Genomic DNA, 24,571 nt, shown 5'->3' on the forward strand with positions numbered 1-24,571 from the left:
AATGGATTGGGCAGGAGAATTGTATTCAGCCAAGCAAGGGGGTTTCAGTCTGGGAGGCAAGGGAGTTTCAGTCTGGCAGGCAAGGGAGTTTCAGTCTTGCAGGCAAGGGAGTTTCAGTCTTGCAGGCAAGAAAGTTTCAGTCTGGCAGGCAAGGGAGTTACAGTCTGGCAGGCAAGGGAGTTTCAGTCTTGCAAGCAAGGGAGTTTCAGTCTGGCAGGCATGGGAGTTTCAGTCTGGCTGGCAAGGGAGTTTCAGTCTAGCCAGCCCAGTCGGGCAAGGGAGTTTCAGTGGAGTAGCTGGAGTACCTAATTGCACTGCTACTGCACTGCCATCCCTCTTCCAGACTCCACTAGTTTGTTTCAATTTCAATGCAGTTTCAGCATAGAAACAAGGCAGTGAGTTTCAAGGTAGTTTCAGCCCAGTTTCAGTCAAGTTGCAAGGGAGAAATTTTTACCTGAGCCTCTCGGAGGTGGAGTGATGGAAATCTAGCATGTGAATTGTATCGTGTTTGTAATAAATGTGGCTGTAAACATTAAGATATAACAAATTACTCTTTACCATGTAGTTTATTTATTTTACAGGTAACTTATTTGAGTCATGTTGGGGGAAATCATCTTGCAGATGTAACAAAAGAATGTTAACACGGTTTATTATATCGCCTGATGTGTGGAGTTTGCGTGTATCAGTGAAACTCTTCCTTAACGCCTGTTTACACGGTACATTAACTCGTACGGGTTAATGTCTAAATGTATGAACGCGAGAGTGAACGCCAAAATGCACCGTGTAACCACTCCAAAATGAACAAATGTATGAATGCGTGAACAGAAAATAGAACCTGTTCTAATTTGGTTCATGTATTCGCACAAGTTGCGCTCGTTTCAGAGACCCCTGGTGGTAGACAGTGGGAACGTCACTTTCAGCTTGCGTTGTTTGATGTGTTTTGGCTTGTGAAGTGGTGTTTACGGTGATCTTTTGACAGCTAATTTATCCTGACCTCTGCTCTATACGGGCTTCTCTCTCTCCAGTTTGACCCTTGCATTGTTTTTGGCTCTCTCACCCTCCCGTTTACGACTTTTGCGCGATTTGGATTACTCTTCACGGATTTTACTTTACGGTCAGTAATGGCTTGGACCATAGGACAAGTGCAATCATTAATTTATTTGGTGAGCGAGAGGCCTTATTTGTTCGATCCGAGGAACTCTCTCTACAAGAACAAGGGGAAGAGGATGTCTGGCTTGACGGAGATAGCGCAGCAGATGAGATTTGAAAGGTAGTAATTTCATGTTAATGTCATTAAATATACTTTCCTTACATATTCTTGCTAGTTGGTTCACGTGATACCTACTACGTTAGATTGTGTAATTCCTGTCAATTGTGCTAAGTTTTGACTGCTAAAACCATAAATAATCATACCAGCCTTGTGCGGATTTCTTTTTCGTTTTTGGGTAGACCGGGGACGACTGCCATGGACATTAAGAGAAAATGGTACTGTATTTGGACCAATTACATGGAAGAGAGAAGGAAGGTGACGACGTCCAAAAGGAGCGGCGCCGGGACGGATTCCGTAAGTTCATAAAAATTAAAACTACTGCCCATCGTTATTCTGTAGCTAGTGAATTGGTAGTTAAGTTGAAAATTATTTGATAATTTCAGGTTTATGTACCATCTCTGTACTATTACGGAGAGATGGGGTTCCTAGATGAGTACACATCACCAAGGGGGAGCACATCAACCTTGGATGAAGATGTTGAGGTAGGTTGATGCCAACTATTTACGTTTCCCTTTACCCTGCATGCAACCTCATCACTGACCCATTACCTAAGCATTCGATGAGTTCATTTGCAGATCAATTAGTGCAAAAAATGAATATTTAAATTTTAGTAGGTGGAGAGATTAAGTGATATATTTATAAATAAATACAATTTTACTTTACATATGCAACGAAAGTGAATAGTCTTGATTTTGGCTGAAATAGCTGGTATTATTGAATGTATTTTGTTCACCAAAATCATAATAGCTATAGGTTTTTGACTCAGAAGCTGTATTTAAACTGAGGTCAGCTATGAAGGAAGTCAATTTATCATTTTCCTGTCCATCATAGGGGAAAATGGCATTTCGATTTCTCTTTTGTTATTTTACACCGAGAGACAGTAATAAATTCACTTGCATTCCATAGGAATATGCTGCTGTTGAAGAGGAGATTCCGGTGGTGGAAGAAGGGGAAATTGGGGAATTGGGGGATCCATCTGCCGTGATGGACATTGTCTTTGTGGATGATGATGCCCGTCCGGCAAGTGCTCCACCAATGGCAATGGCAGAGGCACGGGGGAGTGTGAGCCATTCCACGCCAGTGTCATCAGGCGAGGGTAGGAAGAGGAAGGCATCCACACCTGATGACACTAATGTGTTCCTCAAGTCGGCTGCAGAGGCAATAGGTTTCCTCTCTACAAAGTTCCAGTCAAGGGATGGCGACACTAGTTTTGGGGAACTTGTTGCCTGTAAGCTGAGGGGGGTCTCCGATAAAGGCAAGAAGAACAAAATCATGATAGAAATTTTGCAAGTATTCAAAGATAATAAAAAGTGAAGGTGTTAAATGAGATAATTTGTTTAATTTATTTTCTCAGTTTCACCTTATAGTTAAATTGTATTTGAGCTAAAATAACTTTTATATTTATTTCTAATGTCCAAAGCAGATTGGGTAGGTCTGTTCCCAGTTTGTTGTGGTAGCACTAGTAAAGGGCAGTCACCTTCAGCTTCCCCGGTGTATGCAGCACCATTCTTTTCACAAAGAAAATTGCGCAGCCCTACTGCTGCCAAAACTACACTTTCCACCTTCTCCGGGCTCAGGTTGATAGTAGTCAGGAAAACTCTGAAGCGGTTGCTCAATATCCCAAACAAATTTTCTACGACTCTCCTAGCCCTTGAAAGCCTGTAATTGAAAGTTCTCTTCTCCTCATTCAAGTCCCTGCTCGGATACGGCTTCAAAATGCGAGGAGTTAGTGAGAAGGCCTCATCGGCAACAAAAACGTACGGCACCTCTGCTTGCCCATGGGGTAGCCTTCTATTTGGTGGAAAGTTCAGGGTGTTGCAGGGTATAGCTTTGCACAAAGTACTCTCGCGGAATACTCCGCCATCGCTCACCCTTCCATTGACTCCGACGTCAACATAAATAAATTTGCATTGAGCATCAGCGACTGCCAATAGTACAATCGAGTGGCTACCCTTATAATTAAAAAAGTGGGAGCCAGCACTGGCCGGTGGGCTAAAAGCTATATGCTTCCCATCCATGGCACCCAGACACATGGGGAAGTTCCACGGGCTACTGAACTTCTCAGCAATACTTTCCCACTCCTGACATTTCCGAGGAACCTAAAACAGGAATGAACCAATGAAACCAACCTTCGCCTTCAATTTTAATCATCAAACGTTCTTCATTATTCGTCTTCCTTATTAAATTCCTGGAGATATTTTCCTTTCAAGTTGCGATAGATACTCATGCAAACCTCAGGAATGATTTTGCTAATGGTGAAATGATGAATTCTGGTTGCATACATCAACGAGCGGTAGGTTTCTCCCGTGGCTAAAAACCGTAACGTTAACGATAACGTATAAGCAAGGAGTATATTCTATTAAATAAAGTCTACCTTAAAATAAAATACAACGGGATAACACTTTCATAAACAAATAATGACCTCCATGTCCGATTGATACCTTTTTTCTGCAGATATAGACTCCCGCATTGTCGTGTCCTGCTTTTCTATGTCATTTCTGATGAGGCGTAAGATTTCGTGAAATTGCTCTTCAGACATTCGCATTAAATTGCGGAAGGCGTTCGCATCCTCGACTGCTAATTCCCGATGGACCATATGCAATAAACCGCGGCCACCTTCTCTTCTTTGGATCCACGGCCGAGTCCAAACTGATCTCCTCCTCCTCCGCACATTCTTCATTGTTCCTACTACTATCATCATTGATATCAATATTATTGCGGCTGCGGCCGCAGTCCTCTCGTCGTCAAAATCCGTAATAAAAATTATAGGCACTTTTGTAAACTCGTCAACAACTGAACAAGCCGAATACGACAGTTGCAGTGATGATTTCACCGGTTATCGCCAGATGGAACTACCGTACACTTATAAAGGAGAAAAATGAAATTGAATATGACATAAATAATTGCTCTTTCATTGTCTGCTTGTGGTTTGACCTTTTGAAATAAGCGCGTTTTTGATTGTAAACAAAAGCTATCGCACATTGCGTCACCAAAATTGTGTGAAAACTTGTGCGTAAGCAATCACCGTGTAACCGCCCATTCATGAATTCCGTTCACGCAAATGTACATGTTTTCGTACATGAAACGGGACATGCGTTCGTACATTAACCCGTAGGAGTTAATGTACCGTGTAAACAGGCCTTTAGTGGTGGTTAGGTAACATTTTTTACTATTTTTATAGAACCCTCGTGTTGGTACGTAATGAGCGTATTTTTCACCCCTGAGAAGGCCAAAAAGCATCTTAAATGCTATTTTTCATTTTCGGGACTTATTTTTCCACATTTGGTATTTATGAATTATTAGGCATTCCTATCTTAAGGCCTCAGTCAAGAATTTTGCCTGTAAACCGTGTTCCAAATCTCAATATTGTAACCATGGAGGCACCAATGCGCTACATGAAAAACAATACATTCCATGCAATCTGTCAGTAATACTGCCTACTTCCCTGCATTTTTTATTTTGTTGCTGAGTAAGTCTATGTATCAATATTCTTGTTTTCATAAATTTATATAATTTTAAACAGCCTCTTGCCTGTCTTAATTTAAATTTTTAAAGTATATTTAGCATAACCACCAGTGCGAAGTGTAAGATACACACAAAAAATAAGGGTGATTGCTAACATTACAGTACATTCATTTCGGATGCTGCACATAGGAACCAGCTGTAAAAGGATGCCTCAGAGAAAGACATCGAGCTGGCCATCCCTTTGTTGCACCGTCACCCTTTTAGTCGCCTTCTGCGACACGCAGGGATACTGTTGGACTTTCTAGTCACCCATTCCCAGGGAATGCTTTCCTAATGAGAATGGCAAAGAACTTGCAACAATCAGAACTAAGACTATTGTGCTTTCACCATGTTTGCTTATTCGCAATCCAATCTCAAAATGTTTTCACAAAGCCGCATACTTAATACCAAAATGTTTTGCCTCAGGTTAGAGCAGTGTAAAAACCTGATGTTCCTATAGGAGGGTAGGCGAAGCAGTGCAAACCCAATAGCTAGTTAATTATCCATTCAACCATTACATGGTATACTCTGTTGCTGAGCCACTATGTTGTAGTAGTAGTTCAACCATTGCTACAGCATCCACCACACAGCCTAGAATACCCATCTTCAAAGCACTGGATCCAATCACTTAACTCATTTGTGCCACGCAATGCTACGCCTTAGTAATGCATATTTCCTCCGCAAAGTTCAACCACCATCAGCACTCCACTTGAACCAAGAATATTCACCTTAATCACTATAATATCTTACTACTGCCAGCAATGAATGCTGAATCGGTGATGGCATTGACAAGGCTTGAAAAATGTTGCATTGCGAACGAACTGCACTGCAGCAAAGACAGTGAGGTGTGGGACAGAAAGTGATTTTTCTCAGATATAGGCGATAGCAACAAAAATTTAAAATAACTGTCACGATATAGGTAGGTATTCATCAGTGATTCTTGGTTTTATTTCATCGAGAATGATGACATTTAATTTCATAATGTAAAAAATGCTATCACCTTGAGCTTTCCCATGTGATACCTAGATGTTCAGGTTTTGCAATTGCCCACACCTTCAGCTCATAAATCAGACCAAACTACTGCTACCAGGCACCTAGAAGGTACTAAGAGCAATCTGTTTTTATTTAACTTGCCGAAAGACTTCTGTAATTGAATAGTAATGGATTGAAATTGCAGACATTTCTTAACTTTTGTGGTTGGATATCAGGATGGCGATGTTGATGCGTAACGCAATAAATTCATGCGAAAGACGTACAGGAACACATAACTTTAGCAAATAATTTTGACTAATAGATTGTACATTCATGCCATGACTAAATGCAACACTTAGGGCTAAAAATTGAATTTTTGTTTTAATTCCTTCCTCATGAGCCAGCACAAAAAATGTGGGGTGCTTAGGACATGCGAGGGCCTGGCTTACTCAAGTATATACTATCTATCTCTTCATATTGTAATTCAGTTCTACGCTGCATGTGTTAGCAGTGAGTTGAATAGTTGACTTTTTTTTTTTGTATTTCCTGTTTTCTTGTCTATGATCCGTTTCAAATTTTTTTTACTTTTAAAATTCAAAAGCTGACATTAAGATCTATGCATAATGATAAGTTCAGGAGCCATAGCCGACCTCTTTTTAAAAAGTTAGAATTGCTTACTGTACTATGTATTTACCTTTTATGCAAATGGGTATTTACAAGGGAAAACTAATCTTTGTTTGTGAAAAACATGTGCTACCAAGAACTAGACAGGTAACTGATCTATATCTTCAACAAAATAGTGAAGTCTCTTCTAGGAGGGTCCCAGAGTTGTGTATTAATTTGTGCAATGCCCTTCCAGTGCATCTAAAACCACTCCAACAATGTCTGAATTTAAATGCCAGCTAAGGTCATTCCTATTGTCAAAGTTTTTTTACAGTGTGCAGGATAACTTCTTTTAGTTTTAATCTGACCTTCAAATGACATTCTTTTAATGCCTCCAGGATATAATAAATAATTATTTCCAATTTTTATTACTAAGGAACCAAAACTTTTACAGTTATTGTGATTCCGACCCTTTTAGTCGCCTCTTACGACAAGCAGGGATACTGCGGAGGTATTCTCGAATCCCCTCTCCGCAGGGAATGCTTTCCTAAACAGCTACTATAAAATGCTTGTTACACCAAAGAGTAATTCTGATGTTTTTTTTTAAGAACAATGTACAAGCAGCCTACGTCTGATTGTGAAACTCCGAAAAAAAAGAATAAAATGAAGTTTTCAATTCACAATCAAAATTTATATAACAACTGAAAGTAATTTTGCATATGAAATGCGTATATTCTCTTCCAAAGTTAGGAGAAGTGTGACTGAAATGTAGAAGTAAAGGTATTCCAGTATATGCAGATTGTACAAAAATTAACGTTTTAAGGAAACTGATTTGATGGCCCACTGTGGTGCCAGTAAAGAGAATATACACTTTCACAATCGAAGACCATGAAATGATGACATCAACAACCTAATTTTAATGTGATTTTACAAATTAATAAAATTCCTAACTGTATACCTTGAAATGTCTGTGGTAATACTTACTGACAGTTACTTGGGTAGAAGTTATCCAGTAATATTAAGTAGTTGACATACATATAAGTATTGCAACACAGGTACAAGCAATTTAAGGTAATTAAGATTCTTTTGCATGAGCAGAAACAAAGGAGAGATTTATATTTATTTGTCACAATCAATCGAAATTTTGTCAGAAACATTTACCAATGGTTATTTTACATTTTTTTAGTGATTTGGGTAAAAAAGTTCAAATTCAGGCCACTTTATTTCCTTCAACAGCTATTTCATTCGTTGCTTTTCTATTCCTGAGGTGAGATTTGCGAAGTTAGATACTTTAACAGTGAAATACATAGGTGGACACCATGGGTTTCACACCTCTTGATGCTTAGTTGTATGCAGGCAGATCAGGTATGCATTCTTGCCAATAAATCCAGCCTCTGCTGTGCCTGGATTAAGATGAATGCCTCATGCTTTAGTACTTCTGGGTTAACATCCATAGATCACTTCAAAGCCTTGAGTTGAACCTCTGGAAGGCATGGCTCTCTTCAGAGTATCCATATGTTGTTCGGATAGACAGAGGGAAGAGATTTCCTGTTGTCCAAGTTCGCCTCTGCTCTGCCCTTTACATATCTTAAGAAACCCATCTGGAACAGTCAAGTAAAGAATACCTAAATGACAATAATTGGACAAACGATCTGGATAAACTTAAAAACTGCCTCATAAAATTATATGTATTGGAAATATTGATTAAGATAATAATACCTATTTAGCATTTTAGGAAATTTAATATTCTTATAATGTGGGTATACCACAGTTCTAAGAAGTTAAGACCCTAGAGGTAATTCCACAGTTGGCGCTGATGAGACTACATCACCACTAACCACTTCCAGCCATTGCCTAGAGATGTTACAGCATTTTGCAGCCTCTTATCAATGGGAGCAGTAGGAAGGGAAGAGGATGAACATGAGACTGTTCAGGCCTACTGAGGGTAGAGATTATACCAGAGGTTACATAGGTCAAATTCCAATGCAACAACACCACTTCAGTGTATACCATATATGTACTAACACGAGTACATCTGCGAAGCATTTCAGCAAACGAGAACTAACTACACATGACCAAAGCCCTGGTACACCAATGCAGCTGCCACAAAGCTATAAACCAAAGTAAATCTCTAAAGCACCATGTAGTGCTGAAGGATATGCATCAAATTAACAGATAAAAACGCTGACTTGCAAAAACAGACCCTCTTAGAATAAGAAACCATTGCTGAGAGAATCATTGCATCTACAAGATGGTTGGTGGAATTACGGTAGCTGCAGGATGGAGAATGAAAAGTGCCGACATTCACAGAAATTCAATTTTTATGTAGTACGGTACTACCATGCATACATTATTGATGAGTTAAAACAGAAATATAAAAAGAGACTATCCCCACTTAAGTGAGAAACAATACTATGAGTTATCAACCAGTCATGAACAAACAAATGCATAAAATTCAACAAAAATTGAATACATTTGATAAAAATTTTAAGTAGCTTACACACACAACACGTACACATATTAACGTTGAAAATAAGGAGGTGGATTTACCACTTGAGGCTTTTGAACACGAGTGCATTATATTTAAAAATCCAATTTAAATGAAGCCATGCCTGCCGATCCCTTCAGTTTCACCAACTGGCAGGATCCCCAAGCATGGATACTCCAATGTCACCATAACTCAAGACCCTTTCTAAAAAGGCCCCATTCCCCTAAAAAATACTTTTCCCATTAACATTCATGATAACATAGAAACCTGAAATCAAAGATTGAAGGAAAATCCTCCACCCCTCCACGTGACAACAGAACTCCACATTCCTGTGTAAAAAATTGCTAAAATGGGTAGGCAGGCTATACTAGTGTTCTCTAACTTCGAGAGCCCATGCATTGATATATGATGCAACATGCTTCTTATTATAGCACTCACTATCACCATATCATGCAATGATATATTTGCTATGCTAAAATAAAAAAAAAATTATTTCTCACTTTCACAATTTTTAATTTTTTATTACATGCATACATACTTAGCATGCATACATTACATGCATAGTTCTGAACAATACATTCCCAACCAGCCATGCAGAACTGCCACGCATTTCAATTAATGCCAAAATCATATCAAATAACTCATACAGGGGATCAAGGTAAGTTGATATGATGTGAATAAATTGTACAATAGCATACCCCAAAGAAGCTCCTTTTTGGAGCTCATGCATTAATATACCATGCATGGTGCCTCTCATAAAGGCATATGAATTGCCACTTTAACTAAAAATAAATCTATTTTGTAACGACGATCAATTTTTTTAATACCTGTACCCACTATAGCAACTATACAAATAAACACACGATCACGTAACACTCGTATTTCGTACACACACATGGTAGTTTTAAAACACAAAAACTACCAAGCATTTCAGTAAGCAGAAGAATTAACTCTTACATCTGATAGCAGAAATCCCAAATATTTATGTATGGGATATCTGCTATCATCATAGTAATTCAGCTTTTGCAAGTTTTTTATAGTTGTTTACTCGGCAGTGCTGAGTCCACGCTCGCTAACCTAAGGTTGATTTTTATTTTAGCATCTTGGTAATTACTGTGATTTTTCAACATGGCAATTGCAGACAATGCCTTTATCGAACTACATTTCAATGCATTAATTTAATATCGAAATGTACAACACCTAATACCATGCAGCGACAGGCCATGTTGCCCTATGTTTCCATTAGTCAAAAGTCAAAGTAAGGGTGCCGATGTAACTATGACAATGTTGCACTTTCCACTAACGTACCACAGGAAAATATGGAGTGGGTTTCACTGCAATGCAAGTTGCAGCTCTCAAGAGGTAGCCTACAGCGAGGAAGCCAGCCAAAAGGAAGAAAGGGGGGACCTAACTCCCTCTCCCACGGTCATCTTCCTCCCATTCCCCTCCCACTGGTATCTAAGCCAAACAAAAGAAGAACGTGAAATAGGAGCACAAGGAGCATACTTAAGGCCATAAATCACATAAATGCTTGGACGTACCTGGCTTTAGGCGTGTTAGAACTGACAAACATCTGCTATTTTTAGTTTAATAAACAGATAACAACAAAGCATAATAGCTAATACTTGCTCAGCAGTGCATTGCATTCGAGAAATATCAGTCGTAAAACCGGGCGCACACAGCGAAAGAAATTTCTTGACCTCGCTAAATCAGATTTATTTTGTATGTAAAACATACACCATTTGGTGGTACAAAGACTGTCACTCGCAAAAACCGAATTCTCGTAAAATGCCCTATTTGGAAAACCGGGCTTCCACTGTACATAAATCCACTTGATTTAACTTTTTTCTAATTAAACACATTAGCAGTAGTACTATATATAACTTTCATATTCAAACCTTGCTTACCAAAAAAGTAATTAGCAAATAAAGCATATACGAAAATATAGGTATCTACATAACTCACACGATTCCATAAAGCTGAATGACCATCATTGCAAAATTTGATATATTTGGTGATAGAAATACACTGAAAATTTTATGCATCTAGCGCAAACAGTTACTGAGATAATCCAATTTGTATTCTCTACATGAAAATAGCAACAACGATTTTTCACCTGCAGCACAATTTTTTGGAATTTTATTATGAAGTAACCAAGAGAGTCACGGGAAAATCAGAGTAAAACACGAGGGAACAAAGTAGCCTCCACGATTTTTCATGAAGATTCCAAATTTTCACATTCCAAAGTCTCAAGGCCAAAATCCAAGATTGATTGAAAATTTGCCTATCTCGACAATGGAAAATCGAAAATTATTTGTTGCTTGGAAATTTTTCAAGGCACAAAAATGCCAAGATAGCCATTAAATCAAGCAAAACATCTAGTATATTTTCTTTCAGGGAATTTGTACCAACATTATTGCAAGTAGGCCAAAAAAAATTCCACAGTTAGGCTAATAAGAATAGCATTGCAAATTTTCAATAATTAAAAAAAATATTCTAAATTCCAATACCACACCAATAATCAGACAAATAATCTAGTTTCAATCAAGGGAAATTCATGCTCCTAAGACAATCAGAACTACCAAATACAAGGGAAAAAGTTTTAGTCCCTAAACACTTCCATGTTACCATAGAAGTACATCTCATAGCCACACACGTGCAAGATACCAGACCTATGCCTGGACTTTCGACAGCTTTCAAAATTTCCTCTTTCAAAACTAACAGTTTATGTGGAATTTTAAAGCTAAATTTACATAACATGTATGACGCTCAGAGATAAGTAGGTATTCATTTGTAGTCGTAACCTTATGATGCTTACTAAGGATGGTCAGATCTGATACCTCTGATCCAAATTCATCGTAAAAATGGATTCTGAAATGTTAAATCAACGCTTTTGTTAATACAACGTTCCAATAGTGTGTTGGAATGAATTTCAATCCCCTATTCACATATGCTGTCGAACTACGATGTTTGTCCTACTCATGAACAATACTGATTAAAAGCTCTCGTAGGAGTATTGCAATAGAATTGCAGCCACGGAAAATTTTAAGGCAAAACACGACAGGCACATAGCATGAACCTTTCCAAGAGATTGAACAACAATCAGGGGAATCTAAGCACCATAGCATAATAACCACATCGTAGATTTCACAAATCCACTCTCACCCCTCCATCAGCCAATGCCTCTGTAGTTTTTTTCCTTTCCGAGACCCCACAGACCATAAATCACTTGCCTCAAAGGAAAAGATCAAGTTACACGGGAACAATGGAAACGTGTTTCATCCCTACCCTAACTCACCAACTGACCTTTTTTGGTCTACCAGGTTCCATCATTCTCCCAGTTTCTGGAGGCCAAATGCTATGTGAGTCACTTACTAAGCTCAAAGATATCTCCTTAGCTTTCAGCAATTTTGTGATTGCATGACATGCATGTGGTTCAAAAAAGAATGAGACCTAACGTGACACATATTTGACATCATTTAAGTTTTCTCTAATCTATTGACCCAAAGATTTATAGTTACAACAAGGCTACTAATACTCAACTCAGTCGAAACAGGACCATTTCAGAAGAAACAAGCATAGCATGAGTGCATTCAAACAAGACAATACAGACTGGAAACTTCAGGTAACTCAAACTGCATATATCACATCTTTCGCCCCTTCACTTTGAAGGCAACCACGTAACATGCAAGATCGGACGTGTTGCTCCTTTGCTCATAGCCTCATTGCTTGAAAGACAGAGCGTGCTCCTTCCCTTCAACCCCTCCTTCAGTGCTCTTCACTTAAAAGCATTTCCGATTTCTTCCATCCACCATTTAGTCCAACAATGTACACACTCGCTCGAGTTTTTTAAACTGCAGCTGTTTACACCAATATACATTTCAGTTGTATTTATCCTCATAATAGCACCTGAAAATTATTTTTGAAAAATCAGGGCCTTAGCGTAATGGACATTACTTGGCAAGGCAGATGTGGACTATTAACCAGGTATTGTCCCTCAAAACTATGAGTTTCCTCATGTTTCTCTTTACGTTTGATATGTGATTAGCAGTTGCAGTAAAAATGCCACAGGATGCCCACTGGTGGCAGTAAATTAAGTGTGCCCTCCAGAGAAAAAAAAACCAGGGCAATCTTCTACATGCATACCTCTGAGGTACGGACATGATGGCGCTATGCCAAGGAGTAAGAAAAGCAAACAGGAGCATTTTAAAAATATGTCACTACTTAATAATAAAACGTTATTGTACTTTTCCACACGATTTAATTAATACGACCGGTTTCGTCGCAGAGGCGACATCATCAGGTACAGAATCCGTTATAATAACAGTTATTTTGTTCTTGTTTATCTGGTTGCTATTACGTTGGTAGGGGAGGGTTGCGTTGGGGTTGGAGCGTCACTCAGCTTCAGGGGAATCTGCAAGAGCGGGGAATAGTTTACAAAAATATTTTCATTTGCTAAAATTCCATTTTTTAAATGCTTCCTTATCTCCAACTCCTCCAAGCAGTCCATCCTTCTTCCCTTTCCCTCAAGGTGGAGAATTTCCGGAACAAAATTGCTCCTGTGGTCACTCTCCCATACAGTCCGGCCGCCGAGAGTTGTCCGATGACAGCTAGAAGGAGTAGGGGGCAAGGTTGCCAGGTAAGAAATGGAAACGCCCACACCACACGTAAACAAAAGGGTTCCCTTAAGAAAGGAACCAGAAGGGACGACGAGCGTGAAGGACCCAAAGGAAGATTCCTTTGTTTTGGCGATTCGCAGAAAGGGCTTGTTTTGGGTGGCTCAGGCTTGTTTCAGTGCTTCATATCCATGAGACAACGTTGTATGACTGGGCGAGGGTATGAGGTGCGTTTGGGGAACAGCAATTGGCTGCAAACCGTGCAGGCGCAGGGTTCTCCGCCCCTCCTTTTGAACTGTCATCGGACAACTCTCGACGGCCGGACTGTAGATGTTTCGCAAAATGCGATTTTCCTAACTCCCCGTTTCTCAAATGCCTTCCGTGTTCCTCTGCTCTTACTCCCACTCCACAGTGCCGCGCCATGGATAATCCCGCACCCCCGCCCAACAGTGCCGCGCCATGGGTGATCCCGCATCCCCCGCCCAACAGTGCCGCGCCCTGGATGCACCCGTGTCCCCCCCCCCTTCCCCGCGTGGTGCGGTCGTTAAACCCGGCCGCGCCACCTCGACGCACGGGTGCGTTCCGCGTCCGCCCAGACGCGAGAGAAACTGCGTCGCGACTTCCGGACGATCTTCTGAACGCCGTCGCGACGCAGTTCGAAGCCACCTTGAGGGAAAGGGAAGAAGGATGGACTGCTTGGAGGAGTTGGAGATAAGGAAGCATTTAAAAAATGGAATTTTAGCAAATGAAAAAATTTTGGAAACTATTCCCCGCTCTTGGAGATTCCCCTGAAGCTGAGTGACGCTCCAACCCCAACGCAACCCTCCCCTACCTACGTAATAGCAACCAGATAAACAAGAACAAAATAACTGTTATTATAACGGATTCTGTACCTGATGATGTCGCCTCTGCGACGAAACCGGTCGTATTAATTAAATCGTGTGGAAAAGTACAATAACGTTTTATTATTAAGAATGGATTTTCACAAAGTAAAGCCAGAAACAATCAAGTTTATTGAAAACGCCAGTACAGCAAAGAAGGCTAAACTCTACCGGACCTTGACTATAATATACAGAGTGGCATCTTTAAACATTTACTTTAATAGTAGATGCCTTGCTATGGGTTTGACACCGAAGTATGTGACATTAACCACCGCCTCCAAGTCTCCAGCAGCCAAGATAGCTCTAGAGACGGCACGCAGGACATGGATAAGGAAGGAACTCCAGAGCTGGTACATGAAGAGGGACAGCATCGCCCAGTATAGATTCCGTCTACACCTGGATCTCTGCAGGGAACTAAGTTGGACGGAATGGACCATTTTTGACGACTACGTTCGCCAACGAAGCAGCGAAATTGCGCACAAGAAAAGGTTGGTGTTAATGAATAAATTGAAGAATCTCACAGAAGACAACCATGTTCCACCACAAAAGCCCCGTATAGATGTACCAGCCAACTGTTTTTATAAAAGAGTAGTTAATTTATCTAACGTTGAACTTAATGAACAAGAGATCCAACTCCTGGAAAAAGGATTTAAATACGTTCCCGACCTTCCCATAGGCAAAAGAGAGCTTGAAAGCTTAATCATAGACTGCGACGCAGCCCTATTTAATAGCAACAGGGGACATAAATCAGTGTTTTCTCATAAAATTTCCAACGCAATTAAGAGAATTAACCCCACAGCAAAACAATTTTCCAGTGACTTGAAACCCTTGAAATCCGTCCAAAAACTGTTAAGGGAAGAAAATTTAATTATTGAGAAAGCGGACAAAGGCAACGCAGTTGTTGTGATGGGCAAAGTTGAGTACGCGAAAAAGTGCAACGATTTCATTGAGAACAACCCTGTAGTGGAATTGCCTAATGACCCAACATACAAATTTCAGAAGTTGCTGAAAAAAGCCCTAAATTCTGCCCCAAGTATCATTAAAACAAATGAGATGTACAAAGTAACAGTGATGAACCCGCAGGCACCAAGATTTTTTGGTCTTCCAAAGTTACACAAAACAAACATTCCAATCAGACCCGTAGTCTCAAGTGTTGCTGCACCATCAAGAAAACTAGCCTCCCACCTCAATTCAATCTTCAGAGAATTCACCGGATTCAAGCCAAGATACGGGGTGAAGAACTCAACTGCACTGTGCCGTCTTCTCACCCAAAGAGAGCCCCCGCCATCCAAACATACGTTAGTATCCTTCGACGTGAAAGATTTATTCACTAACATTCCAATTTCCGAGGCTGTTAAAATAGCAGAAGAAACACTGAGGAAAGCCGGAGCCGATCCACCCTTCCTCGACGATTTTGTGAAATTGCTGACAGTGTGTGTGGAAGAGAATTATTTTAAATTTAATAACAAATTCTACAGACAGAAAGAAGGTTTGGCAATGGGGTCTCCGCTATCGCTGCTTTTAGCGGAACTGTATATGGACAAGTTTGAAGAAAAAATTTTCAGTGAAGATTCAGTGAACACCAATTTTATCCATTGCTGGTACAGGTACGTTGACGATGTGTTTGCCATATGGACTGGTACTATGAGGCAACTGGACATATTTTTGAATAAACTGAATACACAAGCCAAAAACATAAAGTTCTCATGTGAAAAAGGATCCAACCATAGAATCAACTTTCTCGACATCACTATTTCAACCTCGGAAAAAGGCTACGACTTCAAAATCTACAGGAAAGAGACTACCACCGACCATGTCATCCCCTCCGACTCCCGCCACCACCCCTCTCATAAGCTAGCCGCCTTTCATGCCATGTTAAACAGAGCACTCAACATCCCCCTCTCTGCCGAGAACCTCGCCATGGAAATCAAAACTTTCAAAAACATTGCAGTTAAAAACAGGTACGAAGAAAGTGTCATAGATAAATTGTTAAGGAAGAAATACTCCCTCCGGGCACAGAAAATGATATACCATTCATCCATTCATAATGAGCATAAGAAACGCTGGTGCAAACTGAGTTATTATGGAAATATTTCACAGGCAACCGCAAACCTTTTTCCCAGAGAAGACTTTAAAATAGCATATTATAACACATCTAATTTAAGGGCGTTATTATGCAATACAAAAGATAAAATTGACTTAAATGATAGAAGTGGCATCTACAGACTCAAGTGCAGTGACTGTGAGACCTATTACATAGGCCAGACTGGACGTTCGTTCCGAGTAAGAGCAGAGGAACACGGAAGGCATTTGAGAAACGGGGAGTTAGGAAAATCGCATTTTGCGAAACATCTATGGGAGAGTGACCACAGGAGCAATTTTGTTCCGGAAATTCTCCACCTTGAGGGAAATGGAAGAAGGATGGACTGCTTGGAGGAGTTGGAGATAAGGAAGCATTTAAAAAATGGAATTTTAGCAAATGAAAATATTTTTGTAAACTATTCCCCGCTCTTGGAGATTCCCCTGAAGCTGAGTGACGCTCCAACCCCAACGTAACCCTTCCCTACCAACGTAATAGCAACCAGATAAACAAGAACAAAATAACTGTTATTATAACGGATTCTGTACCTGATGATGTCGCCTCTGCGACGAAACCGGTCGTATTAATTAAATCGTGTGGAAAAGTACAATAACGTTTTATTATTAAGAATGGATTTTCACAAAGTAAAGCCAGAAACAATCAAGTTTATATGTCACTACGGTAGAAACTCCCCTGCCTGCCGCTTGTTTTTGAACTAGGGTTTCAGGTGACCGATACACGTTGAAAACCAAGGCCACTCAGTTCCCTTTGGGCTTGCGACCGGTGAAGGGGAGGGGGGAGATAAGAAGTTTGTGCAAGAGACGCACCCCCATTTTTGGATGAAATTTCTGGGTAAAAAGTTGTGCCTCTTACATGTGCTAACACGTTATATTTTGCCCAAAGTGGTGAAAATAATTTTTGTGATGACTGCCTAATTCTGGGTTCACCAGCATGTTTCTTGTTTTTCATTGACCAAGATTTCAACGCCCATCCTGCATTTGTCTTCAGGTCAAAGGTAACAAGTCTCCCATCTCATTGAATGATCACGCTGCAGGCAGGCAGGACATAAAAACTGTAGTGGCGAGTCCATTCTCAACTAAACCAGTCAGACTAAAAGTTAACATAAAAGTGACTTTGCGCATATATGCCGTTGATGTCTGTAGTATAGTTTGTGTGGGAATGAAACTTATAAAATTAATTGAATACATAACAACTTTTGTCAAAATGGAGAATCATATGTTGCAAAAATATACAGTAATTATCTTTCTTTTGTTAATTCAACAATCCCTATCCTTTATTTCATTTTGAATACTGTTTTTTTTTCTTTCTTAAATGTAATTTTATTTCCTGGATTGATTCGCATCAATGAATGCATTCTTTAGACAAATTAAATGCAAAAACTATGACTTTCGACCTGTGATTTAAAGGAGATTATAGGGTTGCCACTCTGGCTACATAATGAAATTCACAGTTTTTCCACATTTTCATGTTTTTTTCAGGTTTTCGCGGTCTCAATGTAGTCAAAGTCACAGTCTGTTAATAAGCCAACAATAAAACAATCACCGGCCGTATATCAACTAAAAATTAACATATGCGACAGATGCCGTGAATGTAAACGCAGCTATGAAAAGTGATGTCTGTTATGACATCACCTATGGTTTGCAAAATTCAGGAAGGCCCAACCCCTCTGCACTCTTGCCCGGACAATGAATACCATAGCCTCTTTTAATATGCTTCTGCCTTAAGGACCTTCTTCCGTCTGGACTCTGGAAGTCCTTTTATAATTCCTGGCCAAGAGATTGTTTTTTGCACACGTTGTTATTACCACACAGTAACCAAATTTCCCTTACCCAATCTTTAAAATTCTACAGGGAATAGAACATGTAAGATATTTTAACATAAGTATAAATTATTGTGAGTCGTAAATAATATTTCTATTAAAAACAGTACCTAGTAATGCAATAATTTAATGGTAGACTCATGGGCTAGAGGGTCTAGTACAGTGCCTGGGGTAATAGCCCGGCACACAATTCAGAGGGAAGCAAACACAAGAGAAGTGTACTCCTCTCAAAATTACACCTCAATAGAGAGAGATTAAAAATATTCTAATGCTATGTGTAGAATGGAAAACATTATTCTTTGGCAGAAAGAGTTAAGTATGCCATCTTCAACATGGAGTTTGCCTTAATCAATAACTCACTGACCAGAGGATCTTGCTCAACTCCAGCATCGAGCAGCTGTTTTTCCGTGGCCTTTTCCCTCCAATCATAACTAAAGCTGGACGGTGGAGCGTTACTCAAGACACTGGGGATTCTGAAAACACAGTAGTCCTCATAGATACTGTTTTACCTCAGCTTGTCCAGACAGACAAAACAGATGCATCTCGGGAAGCCATCCGACTGCGCAACCTACAAATCAAGAGGGAATTTTTCCATAATAATAAGATGTCCAAAGAAATCATTTCTTCAAATTTCCCTCAGTCAAAATTTCAATCATTGAACAACGATGCCGAGTCATGAAAGTCAATCGATAGTCAAAGTATGGCTTGATTAGGGCTGAAGTACGAGAAAAAATTCCTTTAAGTTTAGGGCCCCACACTGACAATATCTCTAGTTCTGTCTAACAATTACACCTCTAATACTACCATAATTCTAATTGCATTAAAGGAATTAACAAGAAAACTACTTACTTCAATTTGAAGTAAGTCACACATCACTAAAGAAGTTTTTCAAGGATGGCCGAGACAGCAGAGCAATAAACATATCCCTCTTGTTAGTTTCTCTCCTCCAATGAATACGTAGGGGTCCAATGCCACAGAATCTTTCACGGGAATATCAGGACAATTACAATGATAGACAAAACGGTTTAAAAGTTGTTCTAAGGTATAGCGCTGTCCACATATCATTACCCTACATAAACTAACAAAGTTACACATTGACCTTATTAGGTGTCTCAAAAGCTGTTTGATGTATTTTTCAAGTATTTTCATAAAGGCACCCTTACCTCAGCAACAATGTAACCCATTTGGGAAACTCTTCAGCTGCATGTCTCACCACCTCCATTGGTCACCTTGATTCAGAATCTTGCGCGAGTAACGCCGGGTTGGCTGAGCATGACATCAGAGGCCAGTAAACAATAGGTTTATGTGGTGCCAGTAGACTATTTGTCTCAGTTTTATTAAAACATATGCATCTCCTAATACAATTTATTTTTTACTCTCTTAATTCCAACATCAGTAATGTGAAATATTTATCCTGAATAATTGACAGATTTAAAGAATGTATGCAAACTGGAATATGCAGCATGATCTTGACAAATAGCACTTATTACTTTCTCATCCTCCTCATCCATGGCGATTTCCACAGTATAAGCTTATTGTCCTCACTTAATTTTCTGGTGACCTTAGCCTCAAAAGTGCAAACGTTCAAATTTAATAACACTTGAACCTAACAAACGGTTGAAACATGGTATGTCTCTCTTTCAGACCTTAGGATTGCTAAGTAAATCCGCGTAAAATATGATCCGTTGTATTGATTTCTCATAAACGTTAACATCACCTATTCCAATATTACACCATTAAAAGTAATGTACCATCAAACATCATGAACTAGTACTATCACCAATAAAGTACACATTAAAAGCAATGAGTAAATGACAGTAGTTAAATGAGACACAAAAAAAGCTTTAGATTACTAGCAAATGAGATTATTGATTTAATATACGTTACATTTCAATCTCGTGGCTTCTCCGCACCAAGAAATCTTCATTACTGGAGAAGAAATAAGTGGCCATGAATTAATCTACCATCAGAATGTTCCCAGGATGGGTCTTCACAAAGACAGAGTCAACGATTGCGCAATACAAGCACCATAAAAACTTTGAAACTAACAACTGTTTTTGACACACCCTTTAAGTTGTGAATCAGTATCATTGTAGATGTTCGTTACCGTCGTTACTGTTTTGTTATTGTAATGGAGTGAGTCTGCTCACTCGCTGATGTCACAGGGCATTTTTGTAGCATGAAAGAATTTGGTAATTGTTGGGAACTTAGAAGCTCTCTGGCAACAGAAATATTGAGAATCATGAATTATTTATATCGCATATACGTTTTATATGCAAAAAATTATTTTGCATACGCTAATATCTTAAACTTCATTATCTAAACTTGAAAAAAAATTAGCTTTTTAATTTTAGGAGAGCAAGTGATTCCTTTGTAAAGACCAGGAGAAATTCCCAATGGTAATACTTGTGTTTTTCACTGCAATAACTCATTCAACCTATAAGCCAGTTCACTCAAGTAACAAATTTCAAAGCACTCAGTGATTAACAAATTTCTAATACATTATGTTCATTTCTATGACGTATTCCAATGCAAAAACTTGAGAATAATTAAGGAAACCTACATATAAAGTTCACATTAACATATGACCTCAAAAATAAAACTAATTTCAACAGAAAAGACAGAAAATTATTTACACGAACTCCGTGCTTATTGACGCCCTAGCTCATAACTCACCAGGCTAGCAAAGTTTAGTTTAGATACCAGACTTCATTGGCATATTGCACCACTAGAAGTTTACGTACACAACAGGGTTATCATCGAAAAATGAGGTATTTCCAACGATGAGTGATATACTATGGAGGTGCATTGCATTATGTTAAACAAGGATATTTAACATGAACTTAAGTCATTCCACATTAATGAAATTTTTTACTCTTTTTCATATTTAAAGACCATAGATGAAATGTGACCAAGTGGAAGCCATGAAGTATCTCTTGGACTCACTGATTGCTACATGAACTATCACTAATTGTTCCTTCAACGAAGTCATTCTCCACTAATACTTAGAACAGCCCACGAACATGGTCATTAAAATAAAATTGCTAAATATCGCAAAATATCCTAGAAAAAAGACTTTCCCGTTCAAGTAGTTCATTGCCATCTGTACGACAATTATTTTTTCATGTACTCCAAATTAAATAAACAAAACTGATCTATAAAAAAACAACATTTCATCAGTAAATTAACCTCAAAAAATGGGCGCAAATATGATTCTGGAAATAACCTACGCTTTGAGTGTAACACATTTAAAAACAAAAAATTTTCCATGTACTCAAAATTAATTAAACAAAATGGATCAATAAAATAAAAGACATCCCATTCTCTAATCCATGAGTCCAATTCTAAAAAAAAACTTATATGTACAAATACTAAGCGTTTCCATAAAAGAAGACGAGAATATATCACGAGAATCAAATTCATCACCTCATATTTTTAACACCTGTTTAAACATATAAACATATACATATACAAGTATATGTATATGTTTATATGTTTATAAACATATACAAGTATATATATACATATACAAGTTTATAAATATATACCCACACATAAACATATACAAGTTATTGAGTGAATGTATGAACGACTTTACCAGACCAGAATGGAATGTGTACATATGCGTTGACCATATCAGAACAGGATCTATTTTCTATTCATGCATCCACACAAGTTGTGTCGTTACACAGCGCATTTTTTTTACAGTCATGGGTATATATATTTAGATAATAACTAGTACAGGTAAATGCATGGAGTAAACAGACCTTTAAGCAAGAACGGTAAAGCAACGACATATACTGATTTTAATAGCACTACAGAATTTAATATGCCCTGCGAGAATTATGAGGACTCTTGCATAGGAAAAACATCTAAATACATAAAAAATAGTATTTCACAGCAAAAATATCTCTTAGAAATAACATACCTATAGGAATGAGCCCATTTTTTCCCAGCAATAAATTCAAACCACACTTTCATATTTGACAGCACCAATATTATGTACATAAAACGTTATTAAACAAAAAATTATTTGAATAAACATTTTTATACGCGAGCACATAATTTTTTTGGTAACCATCTGACATATATAATGTTAGAAAATAAAAGATTTATCAAATCAAACGAAAAAGGTTACAAAGCAAATATAAAAAATGCATTCGTATATAATATTGTAACATAGGAACAAACAGGTGCAGTAAATAGCCATGTGTGTCAAATTACTTTTCTCAACTTGTTTTAAATATTTAAATCGATATGTTGAAATGCCTAATGTGATATTTTTTGCAGCTGAATTATTCTGTTGTAAAAGCAAGGAGGAGGTAAGAAGCAAAGGAAATACATTTAAGAACATGTTCATCAAAATTCTTCACGTTCATTGATATGTGTTGGTCATTGGTAAATTCAAATTATTCACTTTCATGACTGATTGAATTGTAAACACTTGGTTCTACCAAAATAGCGACTTCGGTCGTCGCCATTGAGGCACCAACTGCGAGTTAATTGATGCTTCGTCAGGATTCGGAAACACTATGCGGGAAATTGGACTTTTTTCACTGCTCCGTCGATCATTGGCGAGGTCCTTTCATAACATTCAATATTGTTAACTAACAAATTTAGTGCTACATTAAGTTTTGGTCTCTAATAAGAAGTGCTTTCAGTTAATTTTTCATGTAATACATTGATGCAGACACTAAGCATTAAGGCCTGTTTACACGATGCATTAACAGGTATGAGATAATGTACGTTTTCGTGAATAATTTTTGTGAACCAGAATGGTACATGCACGAATGGATAAACCAAATAAGAACAAGTTCTATTTTCTGTGCATGCATTCGCACAAGTTGTGTGGTTACACGGTGTATTTTGGCGTTCATTCTCGCGTTCATACTTTTAGACATTAACGCGTACGTGTTGATGTACCGTGCAAAAAAATACATTGCCCGTCGTATACTTCGTAATCGTTTACACAATTAATTACATTTTCAAGTTATTACTATAATCTGTTGAAACCACAAGTACAAACATTTATCAGAAATTTCATTCCAGTCTATATGAACTTAAAACGATAAAGTCCGGGCTACACGGTAAGTTAACACGAACAAGTTAATATCTGGTTATGTAAATGATTTCACATTATTTGAAAGTTACACGAGGCTTCCAATGAAATTAAATAAGATGCACTCACCCTTAGGTTATTTCTACACGAAAATTAGGTCAGTTCTGCGTCCGATTCATGACAAATATTTCAGAAATCATTGACTTCGATGAGCTTTTTAAGCACAGTGGGCATATAGTGGCAGGCAGGCCATCTCCAACAGCAACCTACGAAAGGAATGAAAACATGTGCGCAAGAGATTTCAGACTTGCTATGGAAAACATGCCCATACCACGGAATAAAACAATAACTAAGGACATCAATAAAACCCCCCCTTACTTGTAAGTCAACAAAATCGCCTAAGGCGTCCTTTCCAGTTAAATGGCTTCCATCAATTGAAAAGAATATGTTGTAACAATAATCATTTTTCTTCATGCAACGTCTGCACGGAGTACCCTCAGAATTCCTTTCTGAAGACTCAGATAAATTCCCAGTGGTAATACACACATTTTCAACGCAATAACTCATTCTATCTGTAAAACCAGTTCACTCCCCAAACAAACCATCCACACAGCACTCAGTTATTTACAAATTTCTAATACATTACGTTCATTTCTATGACTTATGCCAACGCAAAAACTTGATAATAATAAAGGAAAAGTGCATGAAAAACTCACATTTACATAGGACGTCAAAAATAAATCGCATGTCAACAGATAGGCAGCAAATACCACACACGAACTCCATGCTCATTGACGCCCTAAAACTTAACTGACCAGGTAAGCAACGATTACCTTACAAACCTGGACTTCGTTTGCGTATTGCACCGCTAGAGGATTGCGTATACAACAGGCCAAAAATCGAAAAATGGAATATTTCCAACAGTTAGTGATATATTGTGCTTGTTTAATGTATTATTTGAAAAAAATTTTTTTTCATTTTTTTAAATTCTACATTAAAGAATTTTGAACTCTTTCTCATATTTAAAGACTGGAGATTTAATCTGACCTTGTGGACGCCGAAGTTGGGCTTTAATTTCGTTTTTGGCCAGGTGAATGAATAACTTTTAACCAAACATTTTTACACTAAAATCAATCGAAAATTAGATGAATTTTAAATGAAATGGTCCTTTATTTTTTGAAATGGAAAGATAATACTCTTCAAACACGGGTGTTTGGCCTGCACTATAGCTGTGCTATTGGCGGATAAAATAGCAACT

The 24,571-nt window shown here is 38.4% G+C and overlaps 1 protein-coding gene and 1 long non-coding RNA gene across 2 annotated transcripts; one reads left to right on the top strand and one right to left on the bottom strand.

The window, feature by feature from the left end:
• Positions 1 to 815: 815 nt before the first annotated feature.
• LOC124173261 lies at positions 816 to 2,584 on the top strand. Its single transcript, XM_046552780.1, has 2 exons — positions 816 to 1,752; positions 2,177 to 2,584. The coding sequence occupies exons 1-2, from the start codon at positions 1,687 to 1,689 to the stop codon at positions 2,582 to 2,584; spliced, it is 474 nt and encodes a 157-aa protein (XP_046408736.1). The 5' UTR covers positions 816 to 1,686.
• Positions 2,585 to 7,515: 4,931 nt separating this feature from the next.
• LOC124173245 lies at positions 7,516 to 23,731 on the bottom strand. Its single transcript, XR_006868474.1, has 4 exons — positions 23,692 to 23,731; positions 23,443 to 23,579; positions 18,619 to 18,822; positions 7,516 to 7,950 (listed from the first exon to the last, which is right to left on the bottom strand). It is a non-coding gene; the product is annotated as an uncharacterized LOC124173245 (long non-coding RNA).
• Between the last annotated feature and the right edge of the window lie 840 nt (positions 23,732 to 24,571).

The sequence above is a fragment of the Ischnura elegans genome, assembly GCF_921293095.1.
Source record: "Ischnura elegans chromosome 13 unlocalized genomic scaffold, ioIscEleg1.1 SUPER_13_unloc_4, whole genome shotgun sequence".
NCBI classification, from domain to species: domain Eukaryota; kingdom Metazoa; phylum Arthropoda; class Insecta; order Odonata; family Coenagrionidae; genus Ischnura; species Ischnura elegans.

Excerpts from the sequence above, each read along its gene's own strand:
- LOC124173261 (XM_046552780.1), top strand. The coding sequence starts at position 1,687 with ATGGGGTTCCTAGATGAGTACACATCACCAAGGGGGAGCACATCAACC. Across the intron at positions 1,753-2,176 it reads CCTTGGATGAAGATGTTGAG|GAATATGCTGCTGTTGAAGA; the intron begins GTAGGTTGATGC and ends TGCATTCCATAG.